The sequence below is a fragment of the Rhinatrema bivittatum genome, chromosome 5, assembly GCF_901001135.1.
Source record: "Rhinatrema bivittatum chromosome 5, aRhiBiv1.1, whole genome shotgun sequence".
NCBI lineage: Eukaryota > Metazoa > Chordata > Amphibia > Gymnophiona > Rhinatrematidae > Rhinatrema > Rhinatrema bivittatum.
Window position 1 is genome coordinate 348403657 of NC_042619.1, and position 22710 is coordinate 348426366.

General features: G+C 44.0%; 1 protein-coding gene across 5 annotated transcripts in view; it reads left to right on the forward strand.

The window, feature by feature from the left end:
* The window catches only part of TPP2 (tripeptidyl peptidase 2), a 315654-nt gene that overhangs the window by 208592 nt on the left and 84352 nt on the right, over nt 1–22710 (forward strand). For all 5 annotated transcript variants that reach the window (XR_003857142.1, XR_003857143.1, XM_029604520.1 and 2 more), the window contains exons 22-23: nt 8588–8832; nt 18420–18498. Coding sequence is in view for 3 of the 5 variants with exons in the window: in XM_029604520.1 (XP_029460380.1) it covers nt 8588–8832; nt 18420–18498 (324 nt within the window). In the remaining 2 variants the exon portion in view is untranslated. The remainder of the gene's footprint in view (nt 1–8587; nt 8833–18419; nt 18499–22710) is intronic.

Sequence of the window (22710 nt, forward strand, 5' to 3'; positions counted from 1 at the left end):
GTGAAGCACTGACAATCATTTTCCTGTGTCAATGTCGATGTTCTGTTTAAACCGCTCTGTTTAATGAGAACTGCTACGTCTCTAATTTCCTTGCAATATGAATACAGGATATGTAAGAGAAGTATAATATTATGCTTGTGAATCTGAATTGTTTGAAAGTAACATTCTTCTCTGTATATTCTACTTTGTAAATTATGGAAAAGTTCAATAAAAAATAAATTTAAAAAAAAACTGGCTTCCTGTGCAATAATACTTTTTAGGAATTTAAATGGCTGTATTATATCCTGCCTGTTTCGCCTCTCTTCTAGGATATAGGTATTAAGTTCCTTCGGTCTTATCTCATACGACTTTTGGTGCAAACCTTGTGCATTGTCTTTCTCTAGACTGTATCCTCTTTCTACACTTTCTGAGTTGTGGCCTCTAGAACTGAACACAATACTCCAGGTGATGCCTCACCAATAACTTGTAAAGAGGCTTTATTACCTCTTACTATTGATTATGCATTTCTCACAGGACAAGCAGGATGGTTGTCCTCACATATGGGTGACATCACAGGATGGAGCCCAATCACAGAACACTTTTGTCAAAGTTTCCAGAACTTTGACTGGCCCCTACTGGGCATGCCAAGCATGGCACTAACCCTGCAGCCAGCAGGTCCCCCTTTAGTCTTCTTTTTTCCGCGCAGCAGTAGCCACGCGGTTAAGGAGCTCTGCAGAGATTCCTGACAGGAATTTTCCTCACGGAATTACTAAAAATTAATTTACCCTACAGGGGTCCTTCCTTCAACTTTTTCAAGCCGCGGTACTCCGGTAAGTTTTTTACCTGTTTTCCGTTGATTACTGTCGAGTTAGGCCTTCGCGGCCTAATGGCCGTCGACCGTACCGCGGCTCAATTTTTTCATGGCCATGGCGTCGGGATTCCGCCGGTGCCTGGACTGTAATCGCACCATATCCATCACAGACCCTCACAAAGTCTGTGTAATGTGTCTCGGAAGTGAGCACGATGTCCTAACCTGTACCAAATATGCCCTTATGATACTAAAAGGTCGCAAGGCTAGAATGGAGAAGATGGAGCTTCTCTTCCGTGCTCAAAGCCTGACACCGTCCATTGGATCGACATCGTCAGAACCGGCACCGACAACTTCGCGCCAGCATCGACCTCCGGCCGGTGACCGGCAGCGACAACTTCTTGACCTTTGTCACCCTCTACTCCCCCTCAGGACCGAGGGAATCATAGAGAGAAACATCGCCACTGGCATCGAACGTCTCGGACCATCGAGGGAGCAAAATCATCGACCTCGCCATCGTCCGAGCTGCTGTCGAAGAAACCCCGTCCAGGAAAGGCACCGACCTTTTCAGCGACTGGGTCACCGAGCAACCCTCACCCGACAGGATATCGGGTGCCGCGACTCCGCCTTTAACGGTGGTCCCTCCGGCTATGCCTCTGCCTCCTCCTTCTGTTCCGGAGCCGGGGCTGCTTGCTCCAGGTCTCCGAGAAGAACTGGACCAGATGGTTCAAGAGGCCATCGATAAGGCGATGCAACGACTCCAGGTTCCTCCGGCACTGACACTGGGTACCGATTGTGGAACAGACAACTAACCCGATTCCAGCAGCTCTCGAGGATGGAAGTGCTTATGGCCACTTTTCCACCGATGGACCCCGGGTCACCGATGGCTCCGGTGCCCTCCCCACTTGTGTTCTCATCGGGAGGAGAAACACTCTTCCGCATCCCTCCTTCGGGAGTTCTGCCGATGCCTCAGCCATCGATGCCGATATGTCCGTCAGTGCCACCGATCCACCCATCGGTGCCGACGCGTCCATCAGCTCCACCGATCCACCCATCGGTGCTGACGTGTTGATGGCTCCACTGAGCCATCCATCGGTACCTCCAGTTCTTCCTTTGAGTCCTTTGGAGCCTCGACCAGGACCTTCAGGGATCCCACCGCCCCATCCTCCTCTAGTCCCTAGAGGAGCAGGTGCTGATCCCTACGATACCTGGACTGATGATTCTTCACCAGATACCGATGATTTGCCTTCACCACCTTCACCTACTGAAAGTAGAAAGCGTTCTCCTCCAGAGGACCTTTCCTTCATAAATTTTGTGAAGAAAATGTCTGAATTGGGTCCCTTCCAATTGCAGACTGAACAAGATGACAGGCATCAAATGATGGAGCTGTTACAATTCCTGGATACTCCCAAGGAAGTAACCTCCATCCCTATCCACCAGGTTCTTCTAGATCTCCTCAAAAAGAACTGGGAACATCCTGACTCTGTGGCTCCAGTCCACAGGAAAGCTGACACAACCTATCTCGTTCAGCTCCAGGTTTTGGCAAACCTCAATTGGATAACCAATCTGTGGTTGTCTAATCTGCCCAGAAAAGAGCAAGGAGAGCAAAACCTCACACTTCCTTTCCCCCAGGCAAGGAACAGAAATTTCTAGATGCCATTGGTCGCCTTGTCTTTCAGGGATCAATGCTCATCTCCAGAATTGCCTCTTATCAGCTCTATATGACCCAATATAATAGGGTCTTATTTAAGTAGATACAAGACTTAACAGACTCCCTGCCTCAGCAATTTCAAGATTAGCTCCAAATCCTAGTAAACAAGGGTTTTGAGGCAGGCAAGCATGAGATCAGATCATCTTACGACATCTTTGACACTGTTTCCAGGGTATCTGCAGCTGCTATCTAAGCAAGATGATGGGCCTGGCTCAAGACTTCCGACCTTCGCCCTGTAGTACAAGACAGACTATCCGACCTGCTTGTGTATGAGATAATCTGGCGAGCAGATTCAACGAACAGTGGTGGAACTCAAGGATCATCATGAGACCTTAAGACAACTCTCTCTGATACCTTCTGAGTACTCTTCAAAACAATCCTTCCGGAAGGACTCATAAGAAGTCATTCTTCGGCCCGAAGAAATCCTACCTGCTACCATCTAGAACCCATTCTACGAGACCGTTCCAGAAAGCCCAGTCTCGTCAGACATGGAAACAAAAACCGCAAACAGCCCCTCAGCTGGGCCCTGCTTCCGGTTTTTGACTCTTACATAGAGAGCAGCAGCCAGCTTCCATTGCCCCACATACCAGTGGGAGTTCGATTGTGCCATTTCAACAACAGGTGGCGCTCAATCACCTCAGACCAGTGGGTCCTAGCGATAATTGCTCAAAATTATCATTTGAACTTTCTCTCCATTCCACCGGACTCCCCACCTCTACCGATGTGAAGAATATCCGACCACTCACTGCTCCTGGAGCAGGAGGTCTCCCTCCTCCTCCAGTCCAGAGCAATAGAACCAGTGCCATGCTCACAACAAGGCCTAAGGTTCTATTCCTGGTACTTTCTAATCCCCCAAAAATTGTGAGGCGTTCCAATTCTGGATCTACATACCCTCAACAATTCTGGATCTACATACCCTCAACAAGTACCTCCAGCGAGAGAAGTTCAAAATGGTAACCTTGGGCTCTCTTCTTCCTCTTCTACAAAGTGGAGACTGGCTCTGCTCTCTAGACTTCCAGGACGCATACACTCATATCGCGATAGTTCCATCTCATCACAAATACCCGAGGTTTTTCATAGGCCCCAAGCACCATCAGTACAGAGTGCTTCCATTCGGCCTTGCGTCTGCACCACGAGTCTTCACAAAATACCTCGTTGTAGTTGCAGCCTTCCTCAGAAATCAAGGTGTTCACGTCTACCCCTACCTAGATGATTGGTTAATCAGGGCTCCCACTCAGCAAGCTGCTCTTTGTCCTTACATCTTACTTTACACAGCCTAATTTCACTCTGACTTCTCGTCAACTACGACAAATCCTGCTTAGTCCCATCTCAAACCTTATCATTCATTGGGGCAGACTTGGATACCTTGCAGGCAAAGGCTTTCCTGCCTCGACAGCGAGCTCTCACGCTCGTGTGTCTCACACACCAGCTGCAGTCTCAACATTCCACGACTGCACACCGCTTTCTCATCCTCCTGGGACACATGGCGTCCTCTGTTCAGGTTACCCCAATGGCCCGTTTGGCCATGAGAGTCATGCACAACTCTGAGGTCTCAATGGACTCAAGCTATTCAACCTCTGTTGGCTATTGTCCGCCTCACCGACTCACTCCGTCTGTCTCTCGCCTGGTGGTAAAATCAGGCCAAACTCCTCCAGGGATTGCCCTTCCAAGTTCCAAATCCTCAAATCATTCTCACCACCGACGCTTCCAACCTCTGGTGGGGAGCCCATGTAGCTGATCTGCAGACACAAGGCTCTTGGTCTCCAGAGGAAGCCAAACACCAAATAAATTTCCTGGAACTTTGAGCAATTAGATATGCTCTCAGGGTCTTTCAGGATCGTCTCTCAAATCAAGTCATCCTGATTCAGAAGGACAACCAGGTGGCCATGTGGTACATCAACAAGCAGGGAGGCACAGGCTCCTTTCTTCTGTGTCAGGAAGCTGCGCAGATTTGGGCGGAAGCTCTCTCCTGTTCGATGTACCTCAGGGCCACCTGATTGCCGGGAGTGGACAATGTACTAGCAGACAAGATGAGTCACGTCTTTCAACCGCACGAGTGGTCTCTCAACCCCTCGGTAGCAAACTCCATCTTCTGACAATGGGGATATCTTCAGATAGACCTCTTTGTGTCCCCTCAGAACCACAAGGTGGACAACTACTGCTCCCTCATTCGCAGCAAACACTCTCAGCCCAGAGACGCATTCTCCCTCTCATGGGCAACCGGTCTGCTTTATGCATTCCCTCCACTTCCACTTCTCTCGAAGACTCTCGTGAAGTTGCATCAGGACAAGGGAACCATGATCCTAATAGCACCTCACTGGCTCTGACAAGTGTGGTTTCCAATACTTCAGGATCTCTCCATCTGCAGGCACATTCCCTTGGGAAAGAACCCGCTCCTGATCACTCAAAACGACGGGAGCCTACGCCATCCCAATCTTCAAGCCTTGTCCCTGACGGCGCGAATGTTGAGAGGTTAATATTTCAACCTCTTAACCTTTCAGATCCAGTTTCCCATGTCTTGATTGCTTCGCGAAAGCCTTCCACGAGAAAATCTTACTCTTACAAGTGGAAAAGGTTCACGTCATGATGCTCTTCTCAGTCCCTTGACCCCTTTTCCTGTCCAATCCCGAAGTTTCTGGACTACCTTTGGCATTTGTCAGAATCAGGTCTAAAGACCTCTTCCATCAGAATGCATGTCAGTGCGGTAGCCGTCTACCACAAGGATATCGGGGATGTTCCAATATCAGTACAACCCCTTGTAACACGCTTTTTAAAAGGCTTGCTCCATATAAAGCCTCCATTATGTCCTTCGGCCCCTTCTTGGGACCTTAATCTAATTCTCGGTCGGCTCATGAAACCGCCATTTGAGCTTCTTCACGCTTGTGAACTCCGATACCTCACTTGGAAAGTGATTTTCCTTTTGGCAATCACTTCAGCGTGCAGAGTTAGTGAATTGCAGACCTTAGTTACCTGTCCACCTTACACTAAACTTCTGCAGGACCAGGTGGTACTCCGCACTCACCCGAAATTCTTACCTAAGGTAGTCGGATTTTCATCTAAATCAATTATACTACCTACCTTTTTTCCCAGGCCCCATGCCAACCCAGGAGAACAGGCTCTGCATACCCTTGACTGTAAACGGCTCTAGCTTTTTTACCTAGACTGTACAGCGGCCCACAGGGAAAGCACTCATTTGTTCATCTCTTTCCACCCTAACAAGTTGGGACAGCCTGTGGGTAAGCAGACTGCATATCCTTTTGCTATCAGCAAGTGGGCATTCCATTTCAAGACCATGTTAAAGCACACTCTGTGAGGGCCATGGCGACTTCAGTAGCACACCTACGATTGGTGCCGCTTCCTGACATTTGCAGGGCTGCCACCTGGAGTTCTCTCCATACCTTCGCAGCCCACTATTGCTTGGACAAAGCCGGAAGACAAGATTCCATCTTCGGCCAGTCTGTCCTTCTTAACCTGTTTACAACATTTATTTATTTATTTATTTTATTTAAAATTTTTATATACCGGCATTCATGTTGCAAACACATCATGCCGGTTTACATGACGTACCAACACCCTTGCGCCTGCCCGGTGGGGTTCAGGATGCCCTCTCCCAAATTCCACCCCAGTTGCTGTGCCTGTTGCACACCTTTGGGTACATTTGGTGCATGTTCGGACATCCTCAGCTCAGTACTCACCCATATGTGAGAACTACCATCCTCCTTGTCCTGTGAGAAAGCAAATGTTGCTTACCTGTAACAGGTATTCTCACAGGACAGCAGGATGTTAGCCCTCACGAAACCCGCCCGCTGCCCCGTGGTGTTGGGTTTGTAATGTTTTATCACTTTATTTTTCGGCACTGCCTGTAGCTTTCAAATAAGACTGAAGAGGGACCCCTGCTGGCTGCAGGGTTAGTGCCGTGCTGGGCATGCCCAGTAGGGGCCAGTCAAAGTTCTGGAAACTTTGACAGAAGCTTTCCGTGATTGTGCTCCATCCTGATGATGTCACCCATATGTGAGGACTACCATCCTGCTGCCCAAATTGACTACTTGTTTTCTGACCCTGTTCTCACCCAGCTCTATTTCCCCTGATGTCACCCCTTCCATCTGTCGCATCCTCAGTCTATCACTTTCCACTGCTTCTGTTTCAGCTCCCATCAAACATGCTGTGATCAGACCACTTCTCAAAAATCCCTTACTGGACCCTACCTGAACTGTTAACTATCATGCCATCGCCCCACTCACTTTTACCACCAAACTACATCTACTGTCTTGACTTTCTTTCATCTCGATCCACTCCAGTCTGGGTTTTGCTCTCTGCTTTCCATAGTAACAGCCTTTGCCAAAGTCTCCAATGATATGTTTATAGCTAAAACCAAAGGCTTTTACTCAATCCTTATGCTCCTTGGACTACTTCCTGCTTTTGACACCGTTAATCACCATATTCTCCTTGATTCTCTTTACTCACGTGGATTTTGGATCTCCATCCTATCTTGTTTCTCTTCTTACTTCTCCCATTGCATATTTAGTGTGTCCTGTGGCATATCCTCCTCTACTGCCATCCCACTATCAATTAGTGTGTTTTAGGTCTCTGCCCTGAGCCACTATTTTTTCTCTCTGTATACTAATTTTTTGCTCTGATTTCCTCTCATTGGCTTTCAATACCATATTTATGCTGATGGTTCCCAGATTTAGTTCTCTATACAGGAAATTTCATCAGGAATCCAGTTCTAAATCTCAGCCTGCTTGTCTGATGTTGCCTGATGTCCCATTGCCATCTTAAATTCAACATGGCCAAGACAGATCTCCTCTTCTCCCCCCACCCCCAAGCCGCCTTCCTCTCATCCTGCTTTCTCTGTTTCTGTGAATAACACCGTAATCCTCCCTGTACTTTCAGCCCTTAACCTTGGAGTCACTGTTGACTCTTCTCTCTCTCTCTCTCTCTCTCTCTTTCTCTTTACATATTCAAAACACTGCTAACGTTTCTTTCTCTAAACATCACCAATATGCTTCCTTTCCTTTCTGAACAAACTATTAGAACATTTATCCACTCTCTCATTACCTACTGCTTTGATTACTGCAAGCTGTTCCTTTCAGGTCTCCTAGTGAATCATCCCTCTCAAATATCACCTATCCAAAATTAAGCTGCATGATCTTTCATCAAAGTCTCTGCGCACATATAACCCCTCTTCTCAATTCACCACATTAGCTCCCTATCCATATCTGCATATAGTTCAAGCTCCTCTTATTTACCTTCAGGAGTCCTCACTACCTATTTCTTTCTACACCCCTCCTTGTGAGCTCTGCTCATCAAGCAAGCCCATCTATACCCTTCTTGTCTAGTGCCAGTTCTCAGTTCTGTGTTTTCCACCTGGCTGCCACTTATGATTGGAACAGACTTCCTGAGTTGGTACGTCATGCTCCTTCTCTTGCTTTATTTAAATCTAATCTAAAAACCCATCTTTTTGAGGCTACTTTTAAATCTTAACCCTTGATTGTCCCGCTTACAGACATGGATTTTAACATTTTCGTGATAGATAAAATTCCCAAATTTTCTTTTGTCCTAAATATGTCTTGATTAAGTTGTAAGCTCTACTGAAAAGGGGAATGTCCCTTATATGATTTTGTACAGCATTGCATATGTTGAATAGTGCTATTGAAGTGATAAGTTTTGTCTTTACCCACGGACACTAACAGTGCACCTGCTGAAATAGCCATATGTCCACTGCTTTACATATAGTGCAATAATCACTTAATAAAACGTATAAGAGAGAGGAAAATAATTATTTGTATCCTATCCTCCTCAAATATGCAAAATTGACACATTCAATTTAGTGAAATGCTTGTGACATTGTGAAATGCTTGTTAAAATCAACTTGTACATTTGTATATATTTCTCGTATTATCATCTCCTGCCCTTGTTAACCCCCCCTACCTGTTAATGTTATTATTGTAAAGCTTGTTGCTAAGTTATGTTACATTGTGAACCGAGGTGATGTTTTGCAAACGTGCCTCGGTATATAAGAAACCCTTAAATAATAAATAAATAATAATAACATAAATCCCAAATTATATTTTCTTCTCTCTTTTCAGTACTCTGTGAAGCTGGATAAAGGTGATTATAACATTCGTCTCCAAGTTCGTCACGAGCAGATGAATGAACTAGAGCGCCTTAAAGATCTTCCATTTATTGTTTCTCACCGGATATCTAATGCTTTGAGCTTAGATATTTATGAAAGCCACAATGCAGCACTTTTGGGGAAGAAAAAATCAAGCAGTTTAATGCTGCCACCAAAGCACAGCCAACCCTTCTTTATAACATCTTTGCCAGATGACAAGTGAGTGACTGAGAAGGATCTCATTACAAGAGAAGATTATAAAATGACACAATTATTTGTATATTCTGTCTCTTTTCTAAAAGATATCTAGTTATTCCGTAAAGAGTTTTCATTTTATGATGAACAATGAAATGCTGCATTCTTTTGTACATGGGACGCAATCAAAAAAGTTCTTTGATTATTGCTGCCTTCCCCTCCCCTCTGATACAGCATGTGTACTGTAATCTGCATCAAAGCGTGGGTGGAGGTATATCCAGGAAATGAATTTAATTTTCAGATTTCCTTACGAACTTTGCACTTGCTCCTATCCAGGTGTAAAGTATTATGCCCTTGCTGTGTGCACCAGCTGCATTTCCTGCAAGTTCTTTCTGCCTGTTCTGCAAGAAGTTTGTTCTTTCCCATTGATAGCAGGGCTGAATTAGCCATGCTGTCATGGGATCTGTCAATCAGGTCCGGGAGGCGGAGCTTTATTAAGCAGAGGTTTGGCTTTTTAGTCTCTGCGACTGCGCGTGTGTTCCCGCACAGGAAAGTAACAGATTCTCCTCAGTCTGTTTCTTTCCGCGCGCGGGATTGCATGTGGAGCTAACTTTCTCCTCAGAGAATGTCGAAATCTGGATTCAAGTCGCTGCGGCAAGGTAATGTCGGTCACGGATGGCCATGACCGATGTTATCACTGCCTCGGTGCCAATCACAACGCGGGGGATTGTGAGTTTTGTGCTCTCATGTCCCCTCGGGCCCAAAGACAGCGGGCCTGCAAAATGAAAGAACTTTTCAGCCTGTCGGAGCCATCGGAGGCTCATTCCTCGCCGGGATCCCTGATCGGTTGGATCAGGGATCTGATCCAACCGATCGGCCTCGTCAAAACGACCGGCGCCACGTGATCATGCAAGACGGGCGCGAGATACGACACAGTCTCGGGAATGAGCCATGGAGCCGAAAATCCTACCAAGCGACATGGTGCCGAAGATTCAGGTGCAGACGACAGCCCCGAAGAGACCGGCGCCGAAGATGTCGGTGCAGAGTACAGTGCCGAGACCAATTACTAAACAACAAAAACCCCGAAACGGATCAAGGAGTCCATCACAGGATAGGTGAACACCTATGCCTTTAAAGATACAAAAAGTGACACATCCAAGCAGAAGCGGCCTAAAACGGAGGCATCAATCTCCACAATTATCCCACTCCACTTCTCGTGACTCTACGCCACGGCGTTCCGAGACTTCATCAAGGGGATCTAGACCTAAACATAAGAAAAGGTCACCATCAAGGGATAAACCTCATGTGGCGCCACTGCTTACCCATCACCACAAACATCATTCACACCATAAAACATTTCCACATAAGACCTCAGGATGGGACGTCGGCCCCTCTACCTCCATCTCTTCCAGGAGTAAACATCCTAAACCACATTCATAGGTCGCTAATATATCTCAGCTCTTCTAGGAGAATAGGAGATAAAGCTCACAAACCAGAGCACATCCCGCCTTCAGTGTCTCCGCCAGTACCGGAAGAACCGACACCACATCCTTCACCACACCATGCTGGTAAATCTGTCATGCCTCCTAAAACAAAAGAGGCTTTTTGGCAGCTATCGCAGTCTCTAGCGAGTTTCTAAGAGACCCTAGAAGCCTCCTTCAAAATATCAAATCAACCATCGACCGGCTCCAGAGAACAGAGTGTCCATCTCTCAAGGGAACCATTTGTAGAACCTCCATCATCACCGGTTCCAGACCGGCCACATTCTCCAGTTACAAAACAGGACACACTGGTGGATTCCACATCTCCACCAACATCTCCTTCATCCTCGATGGGGTTTCCTTCGGATCCACAGGAACAACCAAAAGAACCATATTCTCCGCCAGAAGATCTTTCATATCCAAGATTCTTGGAGAAGTGGGTACCATCTTACATTTAGATGTAAGTGTAGATGTTTGGAAGACCCAAGATCAGAGACCTTGGGTCTTCTAAACATTTTTGACGTTCCAGGAGAACCCACTTTGTTACCACCACAAGAATTACTACATAGTGTTCTCCAAAAATCCTGGGAAACCCCTCACTCTCTGACGGCGGTCTCACGAAAAACCGACATTAAATTTTGCATGCGAAAAGTCCCGCCGTATACACTCCCACAATTACCTCATGCTTCCATAGTGGTAGAATCGGTGATGCAATGATTCAAAAAGTCAAAAACACACACTACATACCCACCAACCAAAGACAATAGGTATTTGGACTAATTTGGCAGGAAAATGTACCAGAAATCAATGCTGAACACCAGAATTATGCATCACCAGTTTTATATGGTACAGTATTTATATGAATGTATCCAAGCTATGAAGGGTTTGCTCGCCTCCACGGCAGATCAAACTCCACAGACGCTCCATGATATGGAGGAGTGCTCCCAACACCTCCTCCGTTCAGTATATGAAGGACTGGAAACATCATCTAGAGCGTCGGCAACAGCCATAGCAGCCCGTAGGATGACATGGTTGTGTTCGAGCACTATCAGGGAAGATTTGCATGAAAAATTGGCAAATCTACTGTGTACGGGAGATAACCTATTTGGTGACCGGTTTCAGGAGACGGTGGGGAAACTAAAAGACGAAGCTATAGCAGTGCAATCATTACAATCACAACCTGCCTACTCTAGCACACGGCGTTATTTCCCATGTCATCGCCGATCCTCGTACAATCGCAGACCCTATAGGTCTTATCAATCTTTCCGTCAACAGACATACCCATCTTACCAACGACCACAACAGCAACAACAACATACCCCTCTTCAACGCAGGGGTAAACCTCGGAATCAGAGACAACCAAATCAACAACCAGCAACTACTGTAAAAACAACTCCGTCTTTTTAAACATACAGCCACCACCACAACATTTAAAAGAGATATAGTTGCACTGGCAAAAGTACAGAAAAGGGCAACCAAAATGATAAAGGGCATGGAACGGCTCCCTTTTGAGGAAAAGCTAAAGAGGTGAAGGCTGATCATCTTAGGGAAGAAATGACTGAGGGGGGATATGATAGAGGTCTACAAAATCATGAAAGGACTTGAACAGGTAAATGTGAAATGGTTATTTAATTTTTTGGATAATACAAGGATTAGGGGCTAATTATATCTGGGATATCTAAGGGTGTAATAGGAATTATAAAGCTAATTTAATTGGGCAGATGAACAAACTAGATGGGCCATATGATCTTTTCTGCCTATTTTCTGTGTAAATAGGGTTCTCTGTAGAAAGCATGATGAATCAGCCATACTTAATACTCCCCCATGTACCTGGAGAGTTGGCTACCTTGCTAATGCTTAAGCTCTGGAAGAGACTGGGGCCTCATGAGGCACTAGAATTCCCGCATATGCTCATTTAAGACTTCTACTGACCTCTTGGAGTTGGGTCCATTCCTGCACTTTTGGAAAATGTTACTCATGCATTATGGATGATTCATCCTGCAGTCTACAGAGAACTCTGTTTACATTAAGCAAACTTACTTTCTTTTCCAGTAAGCTTAGTTATTCATGTGATAACTTCTGATACTATCTCTTGTTTATATGCTATACAATAACTTTTTTCTATTGGCATACCTGGGGCATTTTATGATAAATGCAAACTTTATGTGCTTATGTCATCAGGCAATTAATTGACAATTGAAATATGACTGTTTTACTATTCGCTTTAGAAACAACTCATTCTGAACTTCAGGTTTCATTTTCACAAATGTAGTATTTCTTAGTGTCTAGATAGATTAATCCAGAACTGGATTAATCTATCTAGACACCTTGCATCACCAAATTCAGAGCCCAGCTCAAAACCTGGCTATTCAAACAAGCCTTTCCCCAACACCCTTGATGAATATTGAATTGTGATGGATCATGACCTGAATTTGACTATGACCTTGTTCTTATGACATTATAGTTCACTTGTTGTTTGTTCCTATGCTTCTCTGCTCTCCTTATGGTTTTTGTACCCCTTACCCTTCCCCTGTCACTTGTAATTTCCGTTGCTTTTGTTCCATGTAAACCGAGGTGATGTTTCAACTAACATCGGTATAGAAGACTTTTAAATAAATAAATAAATAAATAAATAAATCTAGACCAGATGAAAACTGAGCAAAGCTGACATCTCAGTATATATACTCCTGCAGTGACATCAGCCTGCCAGTATTCTCCGTCTCCAGCAGATGGTGGATGTGCATCCTCCCTATTGGGGATTGCTTCCACTTTTGGAAGGAGAAAGAAAGAAGGAAATTTAATTTGCCCTGTTCTCCTGCGGTGATATCAAATAGTCCCTCCCCCGGTTGAGAATTCCTGAAGTGATTTCTGTGGTCCCTCAGATGAGTGCCTTGGTCTGGTAGCTGGAATTTTCAGCCAGCATGGAATTTGCTGTTAAAACAGCTGAAAGGCAACTGGTGCAGGAAGCTGAGTGTGGCAGTGATCGTATATGCCTTTCCCCCCCGCAGCCGGAGACATTCTCTGTACTCATCCGGGATGGGCTAAGCACAGGTAAAGCTTAAAAAAAAAAGACAGACACTGAAAGGAGGGTGTTTTGTAGGGCTTCTTCCTTCCTCCAGTCTACGTGCTCAGTGCACTGTTCAGACTTTTGTTCCCATTCCCGAGGGAGGTTAAGGGACATGAGCAGCCTGACAGGTTGAACAGCCCTTTTTGGGCTAAGCCCTGATTTAGGCTTTTCTCTGTGCACTGCAAGGTAAGCCACCTCAGCATTTTCGTGTGCCTTTCCTTGCGCGTTAGGCTGCCCTCTTCAGGACCATCTGTTCATGCAAGTGCGGCTCACTTTGCATCCAGGTTGTGCATTCAGTTCTTGGACGCGTAATCAGGTGCCTGCTTGGGCGTCCAGGTAGTGGCTGTGTCTGTGTTAGGCACACGCTTACTTGTACACACAATTTGGGCCACATTGGTTGAGTGCTTAAGTTTGGGATGCTTAGATTTTGGATGCCTAAAATTGAACGCATCACCCCAGTTCTAATGAATTTGCATTGGCTTCCTATCAGCTATCGAATAAAATACAAATGCTTAACGCTGATTCATAAAGCCATATATGGCAATAACAATGAATGGCTAAATGCAGCTTTGCATATCCATATACCTCCTCGTAATCTACGGTCCTTAGGCAAGGCTCTTCTTTCTGTTCCTTCAGTAAAATCAGCTCACCTCAATGCAGTTAGGGAAAGGGCCCTCTCGATAGCTGGCCCTAAATTGTGGAATTCCCTCCCGCTCGAGCTACGATTAGAGGAAAATATTCAGTTTTTCAAGAAGCACCTAAAAACATGGCTGTACACGCAAGCTTTCACTATAACAGATTGATTCTAACAGATTTTTCTGGGAATTAAAATACTAAAATATAACTACTAGATTTTATTTTATTTTATTTTTAACCCTATTACTAGTTTGAAGATTGAATGAATGTATGTATTTTATTATTTTTTAATTGATTATAGTATAATTTAATGTTACTATTTATAGGGTTTCATTTTAATTTCTAATTTTGCCTTATCATTTATAATATTTTATTTGTTTTAAGACATGTCGTTAAAGACAGTCGGTTGTTTTATTGTAAACCGACTTGAAGTGTATACAATATGTTCGGTATACAAAAATGTTTAAATAAATAAATATTTTTAACGTCTAAATTTTGGACGTATATATTTTACAGCGTGAATTCAGCTGGATGCATACCTCTCAGTCGAATGTTAAGCATACTAACAGATTGATAGTGCCTATAGCTAAGAAACCTAAGTGCTTTTCCCTCTGTGCTGCCTGTTATATTTGGGCATCTCAGCCTGGCGTGCCCTCTAACTTGTGCCAGCGCTGCTTAGAAGCTCAGGGAAAATTACCTTTATCGGATTTTACTAAGCCTGGTTCTTCCCAGCCTGATGAGGACCTGGTTAAAGACACCTTGGAATTCTCTTAACTGGTTCATCAGCAGGGGAATGAAGTTCTGTGGGCATAGCACAAGTGCCTTCTGCTTTTGGCATGGATCCTTCTGCCTTTTCTTGGATGGAATTTTTTCAATGATTGCAATCCTTTCTTCAGGTGCAGTCCTCAGCCTCGACCAATCTTGGCAGATCATAGTCACAGGTTGTGCCCTCTCACTCGCCTAGTACTACTGTTAAGCACCAAAGTACACCTAGATTGTCAACAGGTCTTCTCAATAGGGAAAACTAGATGCAAAAAGGCCAAAGGGTGGAATAAAATATGGTTAAACATGAAATGTAAATAACATCCCAAATAATTAAAGTATTCCAAATAAACGTACACACATAATTACAATAAATATTTTCTCTATGTATGTAAGTTTATTTGGAATACTTTAATTATTTGGGGTGTTATCTACATTTCATGTCTTCTCAAAAGGGAACCAGATGGTATGGATGATGAGGCCTATTCTGACTCTGGAGGATGGGAAAATTCCTCCGGGACTGGAACTGTATAGGACTGGGTTGCGGTTCTTTCATAGAGATGAGTTACCATCTCTGATTTCCCAGCCATTAAAGATGCTGGGAGTACCTGGGGCTGATTCCATGTCTGAGATAATGAAAAATCCCATTTTGGTTTCTTTTGTAAAGCCTCATGTTTTTTCCCTGTTATGGAGGCCATTCAAGAACCTATTGTTTTTGAGTGGTGCGCCCTGGAGGCTAATTTCAAAGGAGGTTGGGTTTTGAAAGGCCTGTACCCCCCTGGATCCAGGGAGAGAAAGCATTCTCGTTTTCTGAAATTGGATGCGCTTATCTGTGCCGTCTCCAAGCGGACGGCTGTCCCTATGTAGGGAGGAGTGATCTTGAAGGATGTGCATGATAGAAGGATTGAGGTCATCCTTAAGCAAGCATTTGAAGCAGTGGCAATGACCCTTCAGATAGCTTCTTGTTGTTCCCTAGTAGCTTGCTCTTTTTTACTTCTCTCTCAGGTCTATGAATCTGGAGTGAATTCCAGGGCTGTTATGGAGCCAGCAGCCGCCTTTTTGGCAGATGCGGGCTGCGATTTGGTCCGCACATCAACCAGAGGGGTGGCTTCAGTAATAGCGGCCAGGCGTCGATTATGGCTGAGAAATTGGTCAGCCAATGTGACCTCTACGGCTAACCTTAGGAAATTGCCCTTTAAAGGTTCACTCTTGTTTGGTAGTAAGTTGGAGAAACTGGCCAATAAGTGCTGCGAATCCCTGGTTCCTCGGTTGCCAGAGGATAAGAAACTTCTTTGGCATGAGAGGTCATGCTAGGGGGATCCAACCATTTTCAACCCTACAGAGGAGCGACCTTTCAGAGGACTCAACCTTTCGGTAGATCCCAAAACATCAATCGGCTAGAAGACCTGGCAGTCCAGTTGGCATACTTGCATTTCAGCAGCAGGTTGTAGGGTTGAGCAGTCCAGATAATGTGAGACAATACAACGATAATGGCTTACATCAATTGGCAGGGAGGAACCAAGTGTGGCAGGAGATACACCTCTGACCTTTCCATAAGTTGGTCTATCTTCAGGAGATCTCAGCCTCACACATTGCAGGAAAAGTCAATGTAAGGGACTTTCTCAGCAGACAGTCTGGATCCAGGAGAATGGGTATTATTAGACAAGGCATTTCAACTGATAGGCGATTACAGGGGCCTTCCATTTCTAGACCTGATGGCAACTTGAAATGCAAAAGTTCCTCGATTCTTGTCTGAAGTCACTGGGTATCGATGTTCTCGTGCAAGAATGGCCAAAAGACAAGCTGCTGTATGCCTTTCCCCCAAGACCCATGTTAGGCAGGATGGTTTGGAGGGTCGAGAGTCACAGAGGGATGGTGCTTCTGGTGGCACCAGATTGGCCCAGGAAACCATGGTATGCGGATCTGTGAAGGCTCCTGGTAGACTCCCACCTCCTGTTTCCAGTGCACAGGGATCTGTTGCAGCAGGGACCTTTTCTTCACAAAGTTCCAACTCTATTTTGTCTTATGGCATGGCCCTTGAGAGGGCTAGCTTGCTGAAGCATGGATATTGATTGCCACCTTTCTACAATCAAGAAAGTTCTCCATTTCCTTGGCCTATGTGCGGGTTTGGCAAATGTTTGAGGCTTGGTGTGAGATTCAAGGTGTCCTTCCTCATGCATTTAAGATCCCACTCATTTTGGAATAAAGGGTTGGCCCTTAATTCCTTAAAGGTGCAAGTAGTGGCTCTTGCCTGTTTCAGGGGTCAGATGAATGGTGGTTCCTTGTCAGCTCATCCAGATGTGACTCCTTTCTTAAAAGGAGTGAAATATTTTCATCCTCCCTTGCGGTTACCGGTACCCTTGTGGAGTCTTATTCTGGTTTTGGATTTCTTAGCGGGCCCTACATTTACACAGATGCATAACCTTTCCTTGCTGTTAATGACCTTGTGAATGGTGTTTCTTGTGCAATTTGTTTGGCATGTTAAATTTCCAAGCTGCAGGCCTTGTTTTGCTGAGAACCGTTTCTTCGAGTAACTCCAGGGGTGATAGAGCTGCATATTGTTCCTTCCTTTTTGCTGAAAGTGGTCTCAGATTTTTCAGTCCATTTCCCTACCATCTATGGATAGGGAAAGAAATGCGGAGGAATATCGCATGTTGTGACCCTTGGATGTTGAGACATATCATGAAGTATCTGGAGGTTTCTAAACCTTTCCGGAAGATGGATCGCCTGTTTGTCCTCCACAATGGTAATAAATAAGGCCAGACGGCTTTGCAGGCTTCAATAGCTCACTGGATTAAGGAGATAGTCAAGGTCGCATACATAGTTGCTGAACAGGATAGGGCTCATTCCACTAGGGCTCAAGCATTGTCATGGGTTGAAATTAGATTGTTGTCTCCCGTCGAAATTTGCCGAGCTGCAATGAGGTCCTCCTTACACACCTTTTCCAGGTATTATCGTCTGGATGTGCAGGCCCGAGAGGACGCAGTCTTTGCATGTGCGGTTTTGACTGGACCGTGGGCAGCCTTCCATCCTATTCAGGAGTAGCTTGGGTGTATCCCACTGGTTTTGGATTCATCTGTCTAGATGCTAAGAAATGAGAAATTACTACTTTCCTGATGATTTCCTTTTCTTTAGGATAGACAGATGAATCCAGCTTCCCGTCCTTGGCTGCATAATGATTGTGTTATGGTCCTCCTGAATGGCTACATGTTCCGGGGGTTACTGGTAAGTTTTAGTCCAGTCTCTAGACAAATGTTGATGTATTCTTTGTTTGAGCTCAGTATTTCCTGTTGGCTGATTACTGAAATGATTATTTGTTATTAATCAGTTTTTGCTAGTCTATCCACAGTTGGCTTTTGAAGAGAATACTGGCAGGCTGATGTCACTGTGATGTCAGCTTTGCTCCGTCTCCATCTGCAGGTAGAGGTGTATAATCCACTGGTTCTGGTTTCTTCTGTCTATCTTAAAGAAAAGGAAATGTATCAGCTAAGTAGTAATTTCTCAGTTTTTAAAAAGTAATTTTTTTAATCAATAAGTTAAGCAGTTATATACAGGCAATCCAAAGGCTGCATAGTAAGGCGCTTTTAATTGTCTCTTTCTGCTTTGTTTAAATAATAAAAAAGAAAAAGATCCATATTGACTCTTTTCACAACTTGTCTTTCTAGAATTCCTAAAGGAGCAGGACCTGGATGCTACCTTGCTGGAGCTTTGACATTATCTAAGACAGAACTTGGAAAGAAAGCTGTAAGTTATTATTTGATTATTTTATTGTCTGTTCCTATAGGTTTATATTTTTTAATACATTAAACTAGGGGTTCTCAATCCAGTCCTCAGTACACACCCAGCCTGGTTTTTAGGCTATCCACACTGAATATGCATGAGAAAGATTTGCATGCATTGCCTTCAATGTATGCCAAACTATCTTATACATATGGAAGTCAATATTCAAAGCCATTTAGATGGATAACTCACAAGTTATCCATCTAACTTCATATTTTCCAAGTTAACCATCTAACTCCAAGTTAGCCGTCTAAATGTTTAGCTTTTAATATTGACCTGATTGTAGATATCCTGAAAACCTAACTGGCTGTTTTGAGAGCCACTGCATTAAACATTCTTTCAAGAGACTCCAAACATCTCCATTTACCCCAAATTATCCTTCTTCCCACCGGAAAATTTTTAAATCGGACTCTGCATGCTTCTGGTCATAAGGTCCATTGTAAAAAAACAAAAATAGATAAATCCTTGGGTCCTCTGGGATCACAGTCTTTGAAATAATTTCAATTGCTCATTTGACTTCCCTCTAATAAGCTACCAACATAGGACAGCTATATATAATGTGTGTAAGGTGCCTAACCTGCCCACACCCTCTCCAGCACAATTTCAAACACCCCTTATTAATTACTTGCAATTTAACCAAATTCAGATAAGCTCTAAGCAGGATCCGATATTGCTGTTCCACAATACTCACAGAGATGAAACACATCCATACCCCTTCTGTGATTTGATCCTCCTCCTCCTCAGGAATTCTTCAATTCCTTTTCCAAGATTGGGATCCTAGGTAATCTCTTGACCTTCTCCCTCCAGCAAATAGCTTTGTAAATATGGCTCAGCCGATCCTTAACTATCCCAACCATGAGCACTACTTTTTCCAGAAAGCACAAAGACCTCAAGATCCGTTGTGCTTTACCAAAACAAAAGACCTTAATTGGAGGTAGCCATAAAAGGGAAAGTCTTGTAGATGAAACTTATCCTTAAAATCCTCCCAGGAGCAAAAAATCCCTCTACTGAAAAGTTGAGGAAAGGTTAAAGAGAAAAGATACGAAGCATCTCCTTCATATCCTGATGCCACACCTCAGTCAGTGTAGCCCATGCCAGTATGGACATAAATCCCACCAGTTGTTCCTCTCTTCCCCACACCGTTAAACATCTACCATTTCCTAGCAGCTATCCTCAGACCGTATAGTCTCTCTTTGTCCCCAATCTTTCATGGATACCATGAGCCTAGCAATGTAGTTCTATCCATTCAAATTCCACCCAGTGCTGAGAAGGGGAAGGGCAATAACATTGGGCGAAAAGATTAAACAGAGTGGCCAGATATTTCTGGAAATCTGCAAACTCACCCCCCCCACCCCAAAAAAAAAAAGAAATTATTGGTCTCGGCAGAATCTTCAAATTTATTCTCTTTTTTTTTGTCTTTCCAAATAAATCCTGTAACTATTTTATTCAGAATGATGAAAAAGGGCCCAGGTATGTCCAGGGGGAGCATTATGAATATTTACAACAACTGTGGCAACTGGTTCATATGCATTGCATTAATTTTACCTAGCCAACTCCATATAGCCCCCTCCATATTTTCACAGCCTCCCTCAGCTTGGGCATAATAGAAACATAATTCAGTAGGAACAGTGTGCTCATGTCAGAAGACACATAAATACCCATTACTTAATGTGATCAGAGGTCCACCTCAGAGGATACAGGATCCTCTGTCTTAACTCCAGAAACTCAGAGCCAATCAAAGCCAAGATTTCCGATTTGTCAGTGTTCACCTTATACCCAAAAAGCAAACCTTACTCCTCCAGAACCCCCAAAATCCTGGACAATGAAAAGTTCAAGATATACAACAAAAAGTCATCAGCATAGAAGGCTATTTTCTGCTCCTGTCTGCCAGCTTAGATTCCAATTATATGCCCCCCCCCCCCCCATATAAGCTACCAAAGGTTCTATCTTAGAAACAGCATCCGCATCACGCAGCCTCTAAGGAGAACTCCCTGTCCTGGTCCATGATTTTGTCTCATTTGGCCTAAAGAATGCCTTTCCAAATCCCTGTAATGCAAATTGTCTTAACTATGGATGCATCCAGCCAGAACTGGAGAGCTTATTTAGAGTTGTTCTATATCCAGAGACTTTTAACTGCTGAGGAAATGCTTCAGCAGATACATTTCCTAGAGCTAAGGATGATATGGTACGCTCAAAGGTCACTCAGGGTTCAGTTGGCCAACAAAATTGGCCTCGTCCAAACTGGCAAACAAGGTAGGCAATGTTCTACATCAATAAGCAGGCAGGTTCATACTTCCTGTTTCGGGAGACACTCCAGATCTGCGACTGGGCCATTTCCTTTAGAGCCATGTATCTGATGGGCAACGAGACTGTCCTGACAGACGGATTGAGTCAGGTCTTACAATCTCACAAATGACTCCTGGACAGAGGGGGTAACTAATAGTCCTCTGGTTATATGGCTATAACGAAATTTCTAAACACAAAACATTATCTCCATAGATATGAAAATCCATTAAGACTTAATAATAGGCTCTACCAGCATGCAAATGCTTTCATAGCCTTTTTAATAATCATAGGTCGGATCATTGCATTTTTTTAATACATTTTTCACATGCACATAAAACTGGTACTTATACCGATGAATTTGTATGTATAGCCTCACATGCAATCAAAGAAACCCCGACACGGGTCCGTGTTTCAATGTAGAAATTTGCATCAGGGGAAATGATGTATTCTATTCCATCGTGGACTTGGTCAATTAGTTCGATCAACTCAGCATGCGTGCCTGTCTTGGCACCAAAAATCAAGGGGAGGTAACAAACCAGATATTCCACAAGTGAGCCACACCAGTCCTAGACTGGAGACGGGGCCTTCTGTATGCTTATTCTCCAGTTCTTCTGGTGACAAAAAACTTACTGAAATTCATAAGAGACAGGGTAACTATGATTTTCATAGCTCCTTAAGAACATAAGAAATTGCCATGCTGGGTCAGACCAAGGGTCCATAAAGCCCAGCATCCTGTTTCCAACAGAGGCCAAACCAGACCACAAGAACCTGGCAATTACACAAACACCAAGAAGATCCCATGCTACTGATGCAATTAATAGCAGTGGCTATTCCCTAAGTATAATTGATTAATAGCCATTAATGGACTTCTCCTCCAAGAACTTATCCAAACCTTTTTTGAACCCAGCTACACTAACTGCACTAACCACATCCTCTGGCAACAAATTCCAGAGCTTAATTGTGCACTGAGTGAAAAAGAATTTTCTCTAAGTCTTAAATATGCTACTTGCTAACTTCATGGAATGCCCCCTAGTCCTTCAATTATCCAAAATTGTAAATAACTGATTCACATCTACTCGTCTAAAACCTCTCATGATCTTAAAGACCTCTATCATCTCCTCCCTCAGCTGTCTCTTCTCCAAGCTGAACAGCCCTAACCTCTTCAGCCTTTCCTCATAGGGGAGCTGTTCCGTCCCCTTTATCATTTTGGTTGCCCTTCTCTGTACCTTCTCCATCGCAACTATATCTATTTTGAGATGCCGTGACCAGAATTGTACACAGTATTCAAAGTGTGATCTCATCATGGAGCGATACAGAGGCATTATGACATCCTCCATTTTATTCACCATTCCCTTCCTAATAATTCCTGTTTGCTTTTTTGACTGCTGCAACACACTGAGCCGACGATTTTAAAGTATTATCCACTATGATGCCTAGATCTTTTTCCTGGGTGGTAGCTCCAAATATGGAACCCAACATTGTGTAATTATAGCATGGGTTATTTTTCCCTATATGCATCACCTCACACTTGTCCACATTAAATTTCATCTGCCATTTGGATGCCCAATCTTATTGGCTGAGACAAATTAAATTTCTCAGGTTGGGAATTCCCCAACTCTCAACACTCAAGATCAAGGGTGATTGTGACCTCCCAACATTAGGTCCCTAACCCTCACAGGATGTATGTTGAGAATATACTCTTGCAATACCTGAATCTATCTGAGGATGTTCTTCTGGATTCCGGGAAGGATTCCACAAAGAAATCCTATGGTCTAGTAGAAGAGGTTTGCCTTTTGTTGTGGGAAAAGATCCTAAATATTTTCTCCTGCTTCAGACAAAAATTGTTCAATTATAGAAACTTTTCTCATTGATAAAAATGTGGGGAATTAG